Source organism: Pleurodeles waltl, chromosome 6 (genome assembly GCF_031143425.1).
Source record: "Pleurodeles waltl isolate 20211129_DDA chromosome 6, aPleWal1.hap1.20221129, whole genome shotgun sequence".
NCBI lineage: Eukaryota > Metazoa > Chordata > Amphibia > Caudata > Salamandridae > Pleurodeles > Pleurodeles waltl.
In genome coordinates, this window is record NC_090445.1 from 1,542,600,270 (window position 1) to 1,542,613,198 (window position 12,929).

At 41.0% G+C, this 12,929-nt stretch overlaps 1 protein-coding gene across 4 annotated transcripts in view; it reads right to left on the minus strand.

The window, feature by feature from the left end:
• CLSTN1 (calsyntenin 1) overlaps positions 1 to 12,929 on the minus strand; it is a 392,368-nt gene that overhangs the window by 206,078 nt on the left and 173,361 nt on the right. For all 4 annotated transcript variants that reach the window (XM_069241167.1, XM_069241166.1, XM_069241170.1 and 1 more), the window contains one exon: positions 11,283 to 11,491. In XM_069241167.1, the coding sequence (XP_069097268.1) occupies positions 11,283 to 11,491 (209 nt within the window). The remainder of the gene's footprint in view (positions 1 to 11,282; positions 11,492 to 12,929) is intronic.

Here is a 12,929-nt window from a genome sequence, read left to right on the forward strand (position 1 = left end):
AACTGTGAAAATTGCACTGTGTCCACTTTTAAAACAGCTATTTGTGAATAACTTGAAAAGTATACATGCAATTTTGATGATTTGAAGTTCCTAAAGTACTTACCTGCAATACCTTTCGAATGAGATATTACATGTAGAATTTGAACCTGTGGGTCTTAAAATAAACTAAGAAAAGATATTTTTCTATATAAAAACCTATTGGCTGGATTTGTCTCTGAGTGTGTGTACCTCATTTATTGTCTATGTGTATGTACAACAAATGCTTAACACTACTCCTTGGATAAGCCTATTGCTCGACCACACTACCACAAAATAGAGCATTAGTATTATCTATTTTTACCACTATTTTACCTCTAAGGGGAACCCTTGGACTCTGTGCATGCTATTCCTTACTTTGAAATAGCACATACAGAGCCAACTTCCTACACAAGTTACATCTGAAAACCTCTCAAGCAAGCTTGGAGTGCTACACATGTTTCCAGCATGTACAGATATTAGCTGGACTGGCTACACTTTAAAACTTGTAAGCTAGATTGCATTCGTTTACTTTAAAAAAATATTCAGAGGAGGACTCCACAAATTCAAAGTACAACTAAAACCTTACTTGGATCCAAGAGGTTTTAAAGGATGATGGCTTAAAAAGTTCAAGGGGAACTTCAGTATTAGGGATTTTAATGGAGTACCATCATTATATTTGCTATCAACACATAGGTGTATTTTTTCAGCAGATTACAGAATTTATTTGTGGGATTACAGTATTTCCTATAGCGCTTGCCTTAATTCAAGTGTAAATCCCATGTATTTCAAAAACTGATTATGGGTTTCCTCTGAGTAAAGCCAGCTTACCTGTAATAAGTTATCAGCTTGAAATGCTTTTCCAGGTAATTACAAAAAATTAACTAGTAATCTTTTTCAAGCCACAAGCCTTTGCAGATCAAGATGAAGATATTTTCTATTTATTATGCTCCCCAGTCTTAATATAGGAAAGTGGACCATTAATTGGAGTGGACAGGTGTGCACCTCAACAGAGAAGGCCATCACCTGATTGATGTCACTCATATTACATAAAATAAACCTATGTTCAATTCCTGGTAAGGTGGCGCAAAACCGTCAGGCTTAAACCGAAGCCAATGTGTAAAGTACTTAAGCAGAGTATACACAGTAGAAATAGTCACAAAACAAGAGAAAACATGACAACCATTTTTAAAACAATGTGAACTTTTATGCTGAAATAAGACCAAAACTACCAAAAAAATAAGACGACCCAGTGTTGTAAATTTTTTAAGATTTAAGTGAAAATAGGGCCAAAAGGCACAATGCACCAATGATAGACTATGGAAGCTGTAAAACGGGGACCTAGACACGATTTGACGTGGACCACAATGGAGCCCTGGTTGGATACAAGTAGATTTAGCCAGTGAAATTCTGCAAGTCAAACAATTTGAAGTTTCTAAGTCCCAATGTAGAAAGGGGCTTTGTTACTTTTTGAGAAGAAAAATCCTCCCTGACAGTACATCTTCTAAAACTGTAGCCACTGTTGTGGAACCAAAGGTGGATACCTAAAGCAGGTTGCTCCTGCAGGACTACTGGAACTCTGAGATTACTAGTTGAAACTTGTCTAAATCCCGACATAGAATGGGACTTAGTCATCTTTTGCGGAAGAGCTGGGAGCATTGAGTGGTACGATGCTGAAATTCAATCAGATGCCATGTAGGTGCCAGCCTGATACCTTTTCTCACAGGTCCAGTAAACCTCTGAAGTAAAAGTTTTCAAAAGATTCCAAAGTTTTTTCTGGTGCCCAGTCACAGAAATCTATTTGTAAAGACAACACAACCTTAAAGACTTTCAGGGTGTTAGGCAGAGGCCAAAAGCAAAGTCCAGTCCAGCTACTCTACTTGTAGCTACGAGACTTTAACAGACCAGCAGTAAAATAATGGCTGTCATTCTGCTCCACCCCCCACTTAACGTGCAGTCCAACCGTCTCTCCCATGTTTGGCAGATGATTACAAAAAACAGATGGGGGGGTCAATATTGCACAGGACTGATCCAAGATAAGATTTCAAAAATATTCACCAGTCATTCCACTATGGTGGTGCAGGCAGGTCTCATTCTGTGAAAAAAAAGTAATCAAGTTTGTACCAAAATAATAGGCAGATTGCATGTACTCTCGCTACTTCTTGACAAAGATAAAAATTCAAAAAATAATTTCATCAGATTACTGATCAGAGAAAACAAAGGAACTGGGACAAGAGGGAGGAATCCAATATGCTGCGCATCAACATTATCCCCCACACAGATCGAGGGGACTGGTTGCACAGCATGCATCTAAGAAGCAAATAGATTTACAAATCAATCTGTCCCAGACAAATATTTTCCAAAATTATACAAGTAATCACTGTCAATCTGCAGTCTTTCTTTTTGGTCAGATGACAGTGCTTCAAACGTTTTGAAGTGGATGGAAGTGGAAGCAACCTTCCTCCTTTGTCACATGATTGGGAAATCTTCAGCTACCCCCATTTGGAAGGCTGAATGTTCCACACCTGCTCACACCATAAGGTACTGTGGGATTTACGGAGTGTTCATGAAATTGATGCAGTAGATCCTGAAAACTGGTGGGTAAAATCATTGGTATTCATGACTTCACCTCCAGAAGCGACAAAAAAGAACTGCATATAAGAGCCAACCTTGTGCACGGGTATCTGTTATTTCTCATTCTTTTCCACAACCTCAGATTCAAACCATGACCAACATATTTGAGTTTGTAGTGGCAGTGTGCAAAGTCTAACTTGCAACCTTACTACTATTATTACTATTACTGATGAAATTACACAGTGCAGAATAAGAAGGTAATTGCTCAGTGAGATTTAGCTCTGATGGAATGAGTCTTAATGACCTCAAGAAAGTCCATCTCTAGCAGATCTCTGCCCACTCACATCTTTAACACCACCGAACTGCAGACTAAGAATTGTAAGAAATAGGAAAAATTACAGCAGGCCTTTTCTACCTACGCACCCAGAATCTTGAACAACATTTCTGGTTCCATCAGGACTGCCCCAATGTTGCTCCATTTTAGGAAAGAGTTGAATATTTGTGTCATTGCATTATCCATCGACAACCCACCTCAACTTCCTGACCCACTGACTTTAAGCTTCCACTCGATATCCACGACGATCCAAACACCACAATCCTCTGGAACAACCCTGCAACCCTTGGTCTCAAGCAACTAGTTAACCTCCCCACTCCATCAGCAGGTCATACCCTCGAACCAGTCTTCTTGGCAGGGAACAACATCGCCATATCTCACACCTCCAAAGACCATTGGACCGTCCATCGGTGCAACCATTTTGCCTTCACGAAGAACACCACACGCCACTATGCCGCCGGCAGACGCTGGGGCCAAGTCACAGAAGCACCGCTCACCAAGGTACGCAGCCACCCACCTCCTCCCCCACTCACTGGAAGCCCCAAATGCAAATGACTCAGTATGCAACCTGCACGGCTGGATTACAGAATGCTCCAACAGCGTAGCTCCTTTCAGAAAACCCGCCAAAAACCAGCATCACAAGAAACAAGGATTGTTCACGAAAGAACTTCAAGTCAAAACGCATCTGTAGACGACTGGAACGTAAATGGAGGAACAGCAAAACAACCGAAGACACAGAGCCTACGAAAATGCAGTCACCACGCACCACCAGCGCATCAGAGTCTCCAAGAAAGCTTCCATTCAAGAACACCAGGAGTTCTTCACCATAGTCAAAGAGTTCACAAACCCCGGAACAGACACCTCAGACATTCCCTCCCCTCTCAAGACATGTGCAAAGACCTCGCCACCTTCTTCCACCGGAAAATCCAGGACATATATGAAGGATTAAAGAACTAAAACCTGCCCACCACGCCCCAGCACCACCACAGACCTCACGCCGTGCCAAACCCTGAACCATTGGGCCCCCATCTTCACAGAAGATACCTGGAAACTCTAACACCATCCACTCAGGGGGGCACCCTCGGACCCCGTGCCCACATCACATCTTCAACCTGCTCAGTTCCACCATCGCACCCGAACTCTGCTGGATTATCAACCGTTCTATACAGACCTCCACCTTCCCATTTGACTGGAAACACACAGAGATCAATCAACTCCTAAAGAAACCCTCCACCGACCCAAGGGAGTTCAACTAGAGACATCGCAGCTCCCCTTCCTAGCCAAGGAAACAGAAAAGGGCATCAACCTGCAACTCGCAGAATTCCTTGAGGCAAGCCAGATCCTAGAACCCTCCCAGTCCAGATTCAGGAGCAACCACAAAACCAAAACGGCCCACCTGGCTGCCGCCAATGACATACGCAACATACTGGACCACGAAGAAACATCCGCTTTCATCCTCATCAACCTCTCTGCTGCGTTCAACACAGTCTCCCTCTCCACACCAGACTTCACGACGCCGGCATCAGTGGTAAAGTACTGGAAATGATCTGACCCTTCCTCACCAGAAGAACCCAGAGTGTCAGACTCCTGCCGTTCACCTCGTCACCCAAAGAAACATGCTGCGGAGTACCCCAGGGTTCCTCTCTAAGCCCTACACTCTTCAACATCTACATGGCCCGCTCCCTAAAATCGTCAGACAACACAGTCTAAACAGTTTCCTACGCTGACAATACCCAACTGATCCTCTCCTTGACTAACGATCCATCAACAGCCAAGATAAATTTCCACAACGGAATGAGGGCAGTCGCCACCTGGATTGGAACCAGCTGCCTTTAACTCAACTTGGACAAGACAGAGATCCTCGTACTCTGTTCCACCCTCTCCCACTAGAACGACACCTGGTGGCCAAACTCCCTTGGAAATGCCCCCACCAACCACACACAATCTGGGCATCATCATGGACCTACGCTTTCCATGACCCGTCAAGTCAACACCATCACATTGTAATGCTTCCACACCCTGCGCCTCCTTCAAAAGATTTTCTAGTGGATCACCACTGAGATAAAGACGGTCACCCACACACTTGTCAGCAGCAAACTGGACTAATGCAACTCACTCTCTGCTGGAATTACAATGAAATTTTAAACAAGACTTAAAAGAATCCAGAACACAGCAGCCAGACTCATCCTGGACTTCACCCGCCACAGCCACAACTCTACCCACCTCAGAGACATGCACTGGCTCACGGTCAACAAACGCATCACTTACAAGCTACTGACACACACCTTCAAGGCACTCCACAACATAGGACCAGCATACCTCAGCAGCCGCCTGACCTTCTATACCCCCAACAGACAGCTCCAATCCTTCCTTGACACCATCCATACAAAAAACACAGCTGGGGGCAGATCCTTCTGTTACCTCACAGCCCGGACATGGAACATGCTACCTCTCAACCCCAGATAGACTGACTCGCTGAAGCAGTTCAGGAAAGACCTCAAGACCTGGCTCTTCGAGTGAGCAGCACACCTGAAACCGTGCTTTGACACCCACAGGTGATAAGCCATGCTTGATAGGCCTCCGATTGATTAGTTGGTGCTGGTCTTTGACGATATACAGTGCTCTACTGCCTTTTGGCTAGGTTTGTACTATTGTAATACTGCATACATACTTGTCTCAAGGCAGTATGTATTTAATTTCTCTTAAGTGACTTCACATTTGTTTAAAGAAAGGCGACCAATCTTTTGCATAATCCTTCCCTTTTGCTCAACTGCTGTGGTTAAGTTTTGCATCCCAAGAATCTCCCACATATGGGAATTCCATCCTGTTCTACAGGTTACTTCTTTTAATCTATTAGACAGTCAGCAACTGTCTTGCAGTGAATAGTGCTTGAAAAATATGCCCCCCTCTAGGTGAGTGGAAATGTTTGTGGCTTCTCAAGACCTAGTGAAGTGGAAGTTGCGCATTTCAGTTTGAAATACATCCTAAATTATGTGTGGCACCTCTGCTGAATAGGCCTGAAAACAGGGAGAGTACCACAGGATGTGATGCTTTTATTTGCTTGAGAAACTGCTGTTGAAAATCTTGTGCCATTTCCACAACTGTCATATTGGGGTTAGCAGCCCGCTGCCAGGGCGAACCCTTTTACCTGTGTATTCCTCTGCTCTGAACCAAGTCGTTTAATGCAATTTTGCAGCTGCTCTAGTTCGCAATAATTGCTATTGCACAATAATTCCTTGGAGTTACTTCGATGTAACCGAGTAGTAGTTTATAGTGCAAACTCATCTTGTGTTATCTGTCTACTAACACTCAGTTATCAGAAAGTGGAAATTCTGTTGCTTGCTCTCAGTGTCTCCTACAGGTCTTCATAATTAGATCACTCGTTCACATCTGTATATTGGTCCTTGACAGTTATGAACTGGCTCCAAACTTTCTTTTCAATTACACAGTCAACATGCAAGCCACATGAATGAGATGAGGAGTTGTCCCGCTCTGCAGTCTTAGAACGTTGACCCTTCCAAGTAGTGCCTCTTTATGTTGGCCTGCAATATCCAGAATCCCGGGTGGCTTGAGCTACCTCATAAAGTATTTACTCTCCCCTTCATCTGCCAGAGACGTTGTGGGGAACATCACTCTTGTAAACAACTTTTAGTCATCTTCACCATTCTCATAAAAGCCAAGCGAGGTAGTTTACCATCTTCTTCACCCATTTCACTATGTTGTTGTCAGTGCTCTCCATCACTGAGTATCAGCAGGTTCCTCTCTGGGTCTTTCACACTATACAGCCCAGCAGGAATATGCCTCAGTTTCATGCAGACCTAGATGTCTCTAGGGCCCACTGCTGAAGTCTTTTCCTTTGTGGATGGTCTTAATTAAACAATACAACCTCATTTTCGCAGCTGATCGCTACAAGGCGGCCACTGGATCGCTCCAAGGCATGGTATCTCTTCTTGCCATTCACCTTTGTCATTACGTCAACTCTTGATACACTGGCTCTGTGGCCCAGTTCCCAGCTTACAGATCATTCTCCTTATAGACGTGTTATTAGGTCAGATACAAATTTGTTGTAATAGTTTAGAGTCCTCTTCTCTCAGGCCATGGTGGTAGCAACCTTATTCTGTTCTTTAAGCGATCAGCTTGAACAACCTTGAGTGCTCCTGTTTTGGTATTCTGTTCTCAATTTTATTTTTCTGTGGGTCCTGGTTATCTCCGGACACCATCAGCTGGTCAGAGCACCACAGAAGTCTCTGGTGAGCCCACTCTATACTCTCACAACTTGCTGAATTAGGATGACCTCAAGTGCTCCATCAGACTGCGTCTCTGCTCATGCCACTTTATAATTCATTATGCACGCTTGCAGATGGTCTACTCTAGCACACCTTTGAAGACTAAGTAACAATTATCAGAACGGTCACCTGGTTGGATGGTGAATGTGTAACGCTTTTCCAGTTATAAAGAAAATTCGCTGCTCCATTCCCTACTCAGATTTATAACGACATATAAACACTAAACATATGCAAATTAGAAGGATATTGCAACAGCACTGGCATGTGTTATAAAGTGATCCTGTTATAGGGGCACTAATACCTAATAAACCTAATAAACCTCAGTTGACATATAGGAGGAGTAAATCTACACGAGATGTATTGGTAAAAAGGTATATTAGGAAACAGTGATAATCTGTGGTGGAAACAACAAGATGGGTTTTACAAATGTTCTACATGCAAAGCATGTAAAAATGGTGAGAATATTAAATCGATGTTAGGACATATAACGGTACATAAGATTAGGAGACGATATACATGTAAGAGTGATTATGTAATATATATCCTAAAGTGTAGTTGTCCCAAAATGTATGTAGGGAGTACCAAATTACAGGTACATAAACTGATTTTACAGCATTTGAGAGCTATTCAAAATAAGGGAAAAAAAGTACTCTGTTGCCCACCATATTCATGGAAAACACAATGGAAAGTTTGATTAAATAAAATATAGTGTGATTGATGGAATGGCAAAAGATATTAGAGGTGGAAATAGTTAAAATTGAGAACATTGGAATCAAGGTATACAATTATGTTGGATAGCAATGAACCTAATGGATGAAACAGTAGCGAGGAAATGTATGTACATCTACAATAAAATGTATTTACTGGATTGCATGTCATTTATGTCTTTAAACTTGAACATTTAAATTCAGGCAACAAGGTTTAAGATTATAAGAAAATGTATTAGGTAGCTATGTGCACTTAAATTTAAGAAAATCCAAAATAGACATTACAAATATGTACATCAAAAGTCTATTATTCACACGATGTAGGAATTAATGAACTCTGGAAATTAACAGATATCAAGGTAGTCAGGATGTAATATTTAAATCTCAGTAACTTCTGTGTATTGCAAACATGATGGAACTAATATGCATATTTTATAACTATCCATATGGTTAGGTTGTCCTGTAGGGGTGGTTTTACGAACGTATCAGAGATGTGCAAAAATATAAAAAAATAAAGTATTATGTGTGAGATAAAATATATCATTATTTGATTGTGGAGACTGGCAGATTTACAAAAGCGGAAGACATAAGTTGATACAAAGTACTGATCATGTGATATATAAGGAGAACCCAATATGGCGACCGTGAGGTTGAAGGCATAAACGCCGAAATGCGTTCCTTTGAGTATCAATAAATCATATTTTAGCAATTGTGGAGTGCTGAATCCCTTTTGGAGAAACAAAAGAAGAGCGTGATTATTTGACACTGTGGCGCAAGTCTGATACCGGCACTTAGGAGTGGAGCAGTTATGGCGAGCTAAGTGTAAAAAAAAAATATATATATATATATACACACACACACACACACACACACATATACATACATACATATATATACATCTATATTAATTTTTTTCCACACCAGTTTGACAATGGAGTCAAAAATGCGGCACTCACAGGATTACAGCAGATTTCTTTTATTATATAACAGGACCCCAAACAAACTAACACCAATGCGTTTCGACCTTCCCGGTCTTAGTCACGGTAATTAACCAATCCATTACAAGCACTATTTATACTAATCCTCTAAGCCATGCCCTTAAGTGGCATTCTGGGATATGTAGTCTATACAATGTGTACTATTTCTAAAGCCAAACACAAAACCTTTTGAACCCTAATGTGTATTTCAAATACAAATAAGACTAAAAAATACATGAAATGAAAAACGTAGTGCACATAAACAAAAATATTAAAACAATATACAACAAACATAACAGCTACTCTATTCATCATTCCAGACTGTTAATGTGTACCAGTCTTCTCTTTGCTTGCACTCCCACGTCAACAATGTCCATGACTATTAACAGTTTTTTCATTCCAAACAATTTTTCAATATTTCCCCATTACTCTATAGGGATCCAATTACCATTTCACTTATTTCAATTAATGTACTTCATTGAATTTTATTAAAGTCAACACTAACCACAGTGTTATGTTCTGAATCCCGAGTTTGCACGTCTCCAAACCAAGCATGCGTAGAAAATGCCTACCAGTATAGATAACATGTGAATCCTACACTTTGTAGTCCACTGTAAAGCGCTCCAACACCCTACTGTGGTATAAGAGGTGCTATTTAACAAATGAATTGCATGTAACAGAGAGGTTATGGAGAGAAGAGAGGCCCTTATGGTTTTACTTCCTTTCCCCACCACATTTATATGTGAAAAAGCTTCACAGACCTTATGTACCTAAAACTAGAAACAAATGGCTTGGGAAATGTAGAATCTGACCAGAGGATTCTGCTTCCCTAAATAAAACCAAACATTTAAAAGTTAGTCATTGAGATGCAGTGTCGACCTTCCCATTAAAATCTTTCGATTTTTGTGCATATTTTCAAAAGAAAAATAATTATATCTTTAGTAATTTGAGTATGTGTTTGGTGTGTTCTTGTTTATGTATTTTTGGGGAATTACTGTTTTAATTCTTGAAATTTAAATTGTTCAAATTGCTAGGGGGTCCCAGGCTTTCAACAGTGATTCAGTGGGGAGCCTCTCGAGTCAAAAGATTGGGAACCACTGATTTAGGAGTATCAGAATGAGTTTCAATATGGAGAATAAAAAGCAGTCTTATTTCTCATGAATTAACATCCCATCCCTTTCTGTGGACCAAGATCATAGTTTACTGTATTAGGGTCACAAGTGGTCCTTTCACAATCTAACATGCAAACATTGCCTGATTCCCTCTTGATTAATGTTTTGGGGGAGGGAGGGAGTTGTTAATGAGGATAATAAGTTAAATTGCTCCCCATATTAATGTAGCAGCAGCCATAGAAACTCAAAGGGACCATTGCCCTTTGGATTTCGTGTGGCCTCACAACAAAGCCAGAGTTCTTCTAAATATATGTAAACGTGCAATCTAGGGGCAAATTGAGATTCCACCTGAAGAGCCCAACCTTATATTGAGCAGTTGATATGTGCTCCTTTCAAGGTTGCTTTAATTTATGAAAAACATGCTTTCATCATGCTACAATTTAAAAAGGAAAATAGCCAATCCTAATACAACACTGCAAAAATGACAACTTGTAATACTAATTTAACAATGACAAATTAAATGTATTTATATCTAACACGGGGTCTCTGGGGTAAAACCTTTGTGGCATGTAGTACAACAACCATCATCTCAATATGTTACGAATACTTTGAAGTGTCTCATAAACAATGCAGCTATGCACAAGGTAAAAATGAAGGTCCATGTGGGAACAAAGGACACGCATTTTATTATAATTCCTAGAGAATGATGTATTTCCAAGTGTAGCTCAGTAGCTCTGCCCCAAACAAAAAAAAATTCCAGCTGGTTTAAACTGACAACTACCTTCTAAGACAGAGTCAAGAACAACATTGGGTCAATACTGCAAATCTTACAGTGCCATCAATACAAAAATCACAACAGTCTTTAACAACTGTCCGCATCAGAAAATAAAAGGTTGTGGTATGGGTTGATAAGCAACAGGTGACTATAAATGAACAGCTAAAGTGAACAGAGTTTAGCAAGCATCCAGCTTCACTGAACTACCTGAGGCACACAATTAGCACCAGCTTGGTGCCGTAAAGACTGAACTGACACATAAAGCAGGCCAATGCTTTAGCCTTGACAGACAGAATCTGAAGATACACTGATCAAAACAAAAAAAGTCACTACAATACAGCTTACCAGGCAGAAGAACACACACCATTCTCATTGACACAGAATTAGAAGTACAAATTAGTGATGTTTCTTCTTGATGCATGTACAAAAGATTAATACTACCCACCCACACCGCATCTCTTGTTCCCCAAGGCCACTTCTGTAGTTGTGGCATTTCCCTTACCATCTTTGCCAATGGTGAAGGGTACGTCCGGAGTCACAATCTCATAGCTGCAGATCTGGCTGAACTGGGGAGAGCAGTCAGCATCCAGGGCCTCCACCTGCAGTATACTGTCGTACTTCTTGCCTTCAATAACAGTTGCTTTGTAAGATTTCTCCTTGAATACAGGGGAATACTCATTTACATCGTTCACTTGAATATGGACTGTGGCTCTGTGGACACAACAAAAACAACAGTACAATAAAGTCAACCACACTTCAGACTGAGCCCCTAAAGAAGGGGCTTGGTATTTTGCCTATTAAAGGAGCCAGCACAGGAATATGAACCACTTACACACATCATTATTCATGGCCTCCAAAAAGATGGAGCATTCATGGTGCAGGGCAGTAAAGTACATCTTTGGAGCTAAACAGCAGTGCTCAGCACACAAATGCTTAAATGAATACTCACAATGCCCTCTATTGAAGGTGCCAAGAATATCATACCTTTCTTTCGCAGTTCACCCACAACTGTTGTAGGAAGTATTACATAAAAGCAGTTAACATAAGCATAAAATTCAGAATATGACTGCTTGGTCCAGAGTGTAACACCACAGGGAGTGTCATTAAACGGAGGTACCCCTTTCTCACATGAACAACATGTCTCAATCAAACACAGGCAATGAAGCAGATGCAGTAAAGTTCCAATAGGTTTAATTTAGCGAAACTGCAATCTGCGATGAGTTGCATGGGCTGCAATGATTAGGGTAATGAACAGTGCAAGAAACAGAATGGTAAAGACAAGAGTCATTAATACAAAGACCCCCACCATCTTGTAATAACATGAAATGACATGAGAAGTGAAATATGTCTTAATACCCAAGCATAATGAGCCTAACCTCTAACCTAAAAGAGAGCATGGTGTGTAAACCTAATCTGCCAATGCCATGTCTATGAGAAGAGCTCCCCAACCTTGTTACCTTGGAATGAGGTCTCTAGCTCAGACTCCGTAGGGACACGAAGACTGGGTCAGCGTCAAGGTAACATGCAGCATTGATGGCATCTGGTCGGAATCCCTCTGACTATCTGTTTGAGTGAGGAGTATTTATACAGATCCGCTTGGACCCCTGACGTAGGTCTGTTCCCAAACAATAGATAACAAGACATGCTTAGGACAGTAATTTATATAAACAATTCCTTTGAAAGCGTGAAGAGGGAAAGTACCTAATGTGAACACCTTTAGTTTATCTTTGTTGCTTGATATTGACGCCTTAGCGTAGTGGCACTGATAACGCAAACTAAAACATGGGCCTAACTAAAAAGGCAGCCATCTTAAAAGATTTAATTAAATAAATGCGCTAAAACAGAGCAAGCTAAGTAGGCTAAATGTCACTAGGTGTCTGGGGCACGAGTCTGCAAGCCAAAGGCTGAGCTAACTCCTGTGTCCCATTAAAACAAACTAGGATTCACTACAACCTAGGAAGGTAATTCTCTGTTTAGGCATCATATGGGCCTTCAGCTTGCTGATGACTACTCCAAGGATGAAAGGAGGGTGACCGTAGTTTGTGATTTATCTTATCAAGCTCGTGGCTACCATAATGCTTCCCAGCGCTGTTGATCAGAATGTGCACATACCAATCTGCAATTCATTCATTACTAGTTAGGATACAGC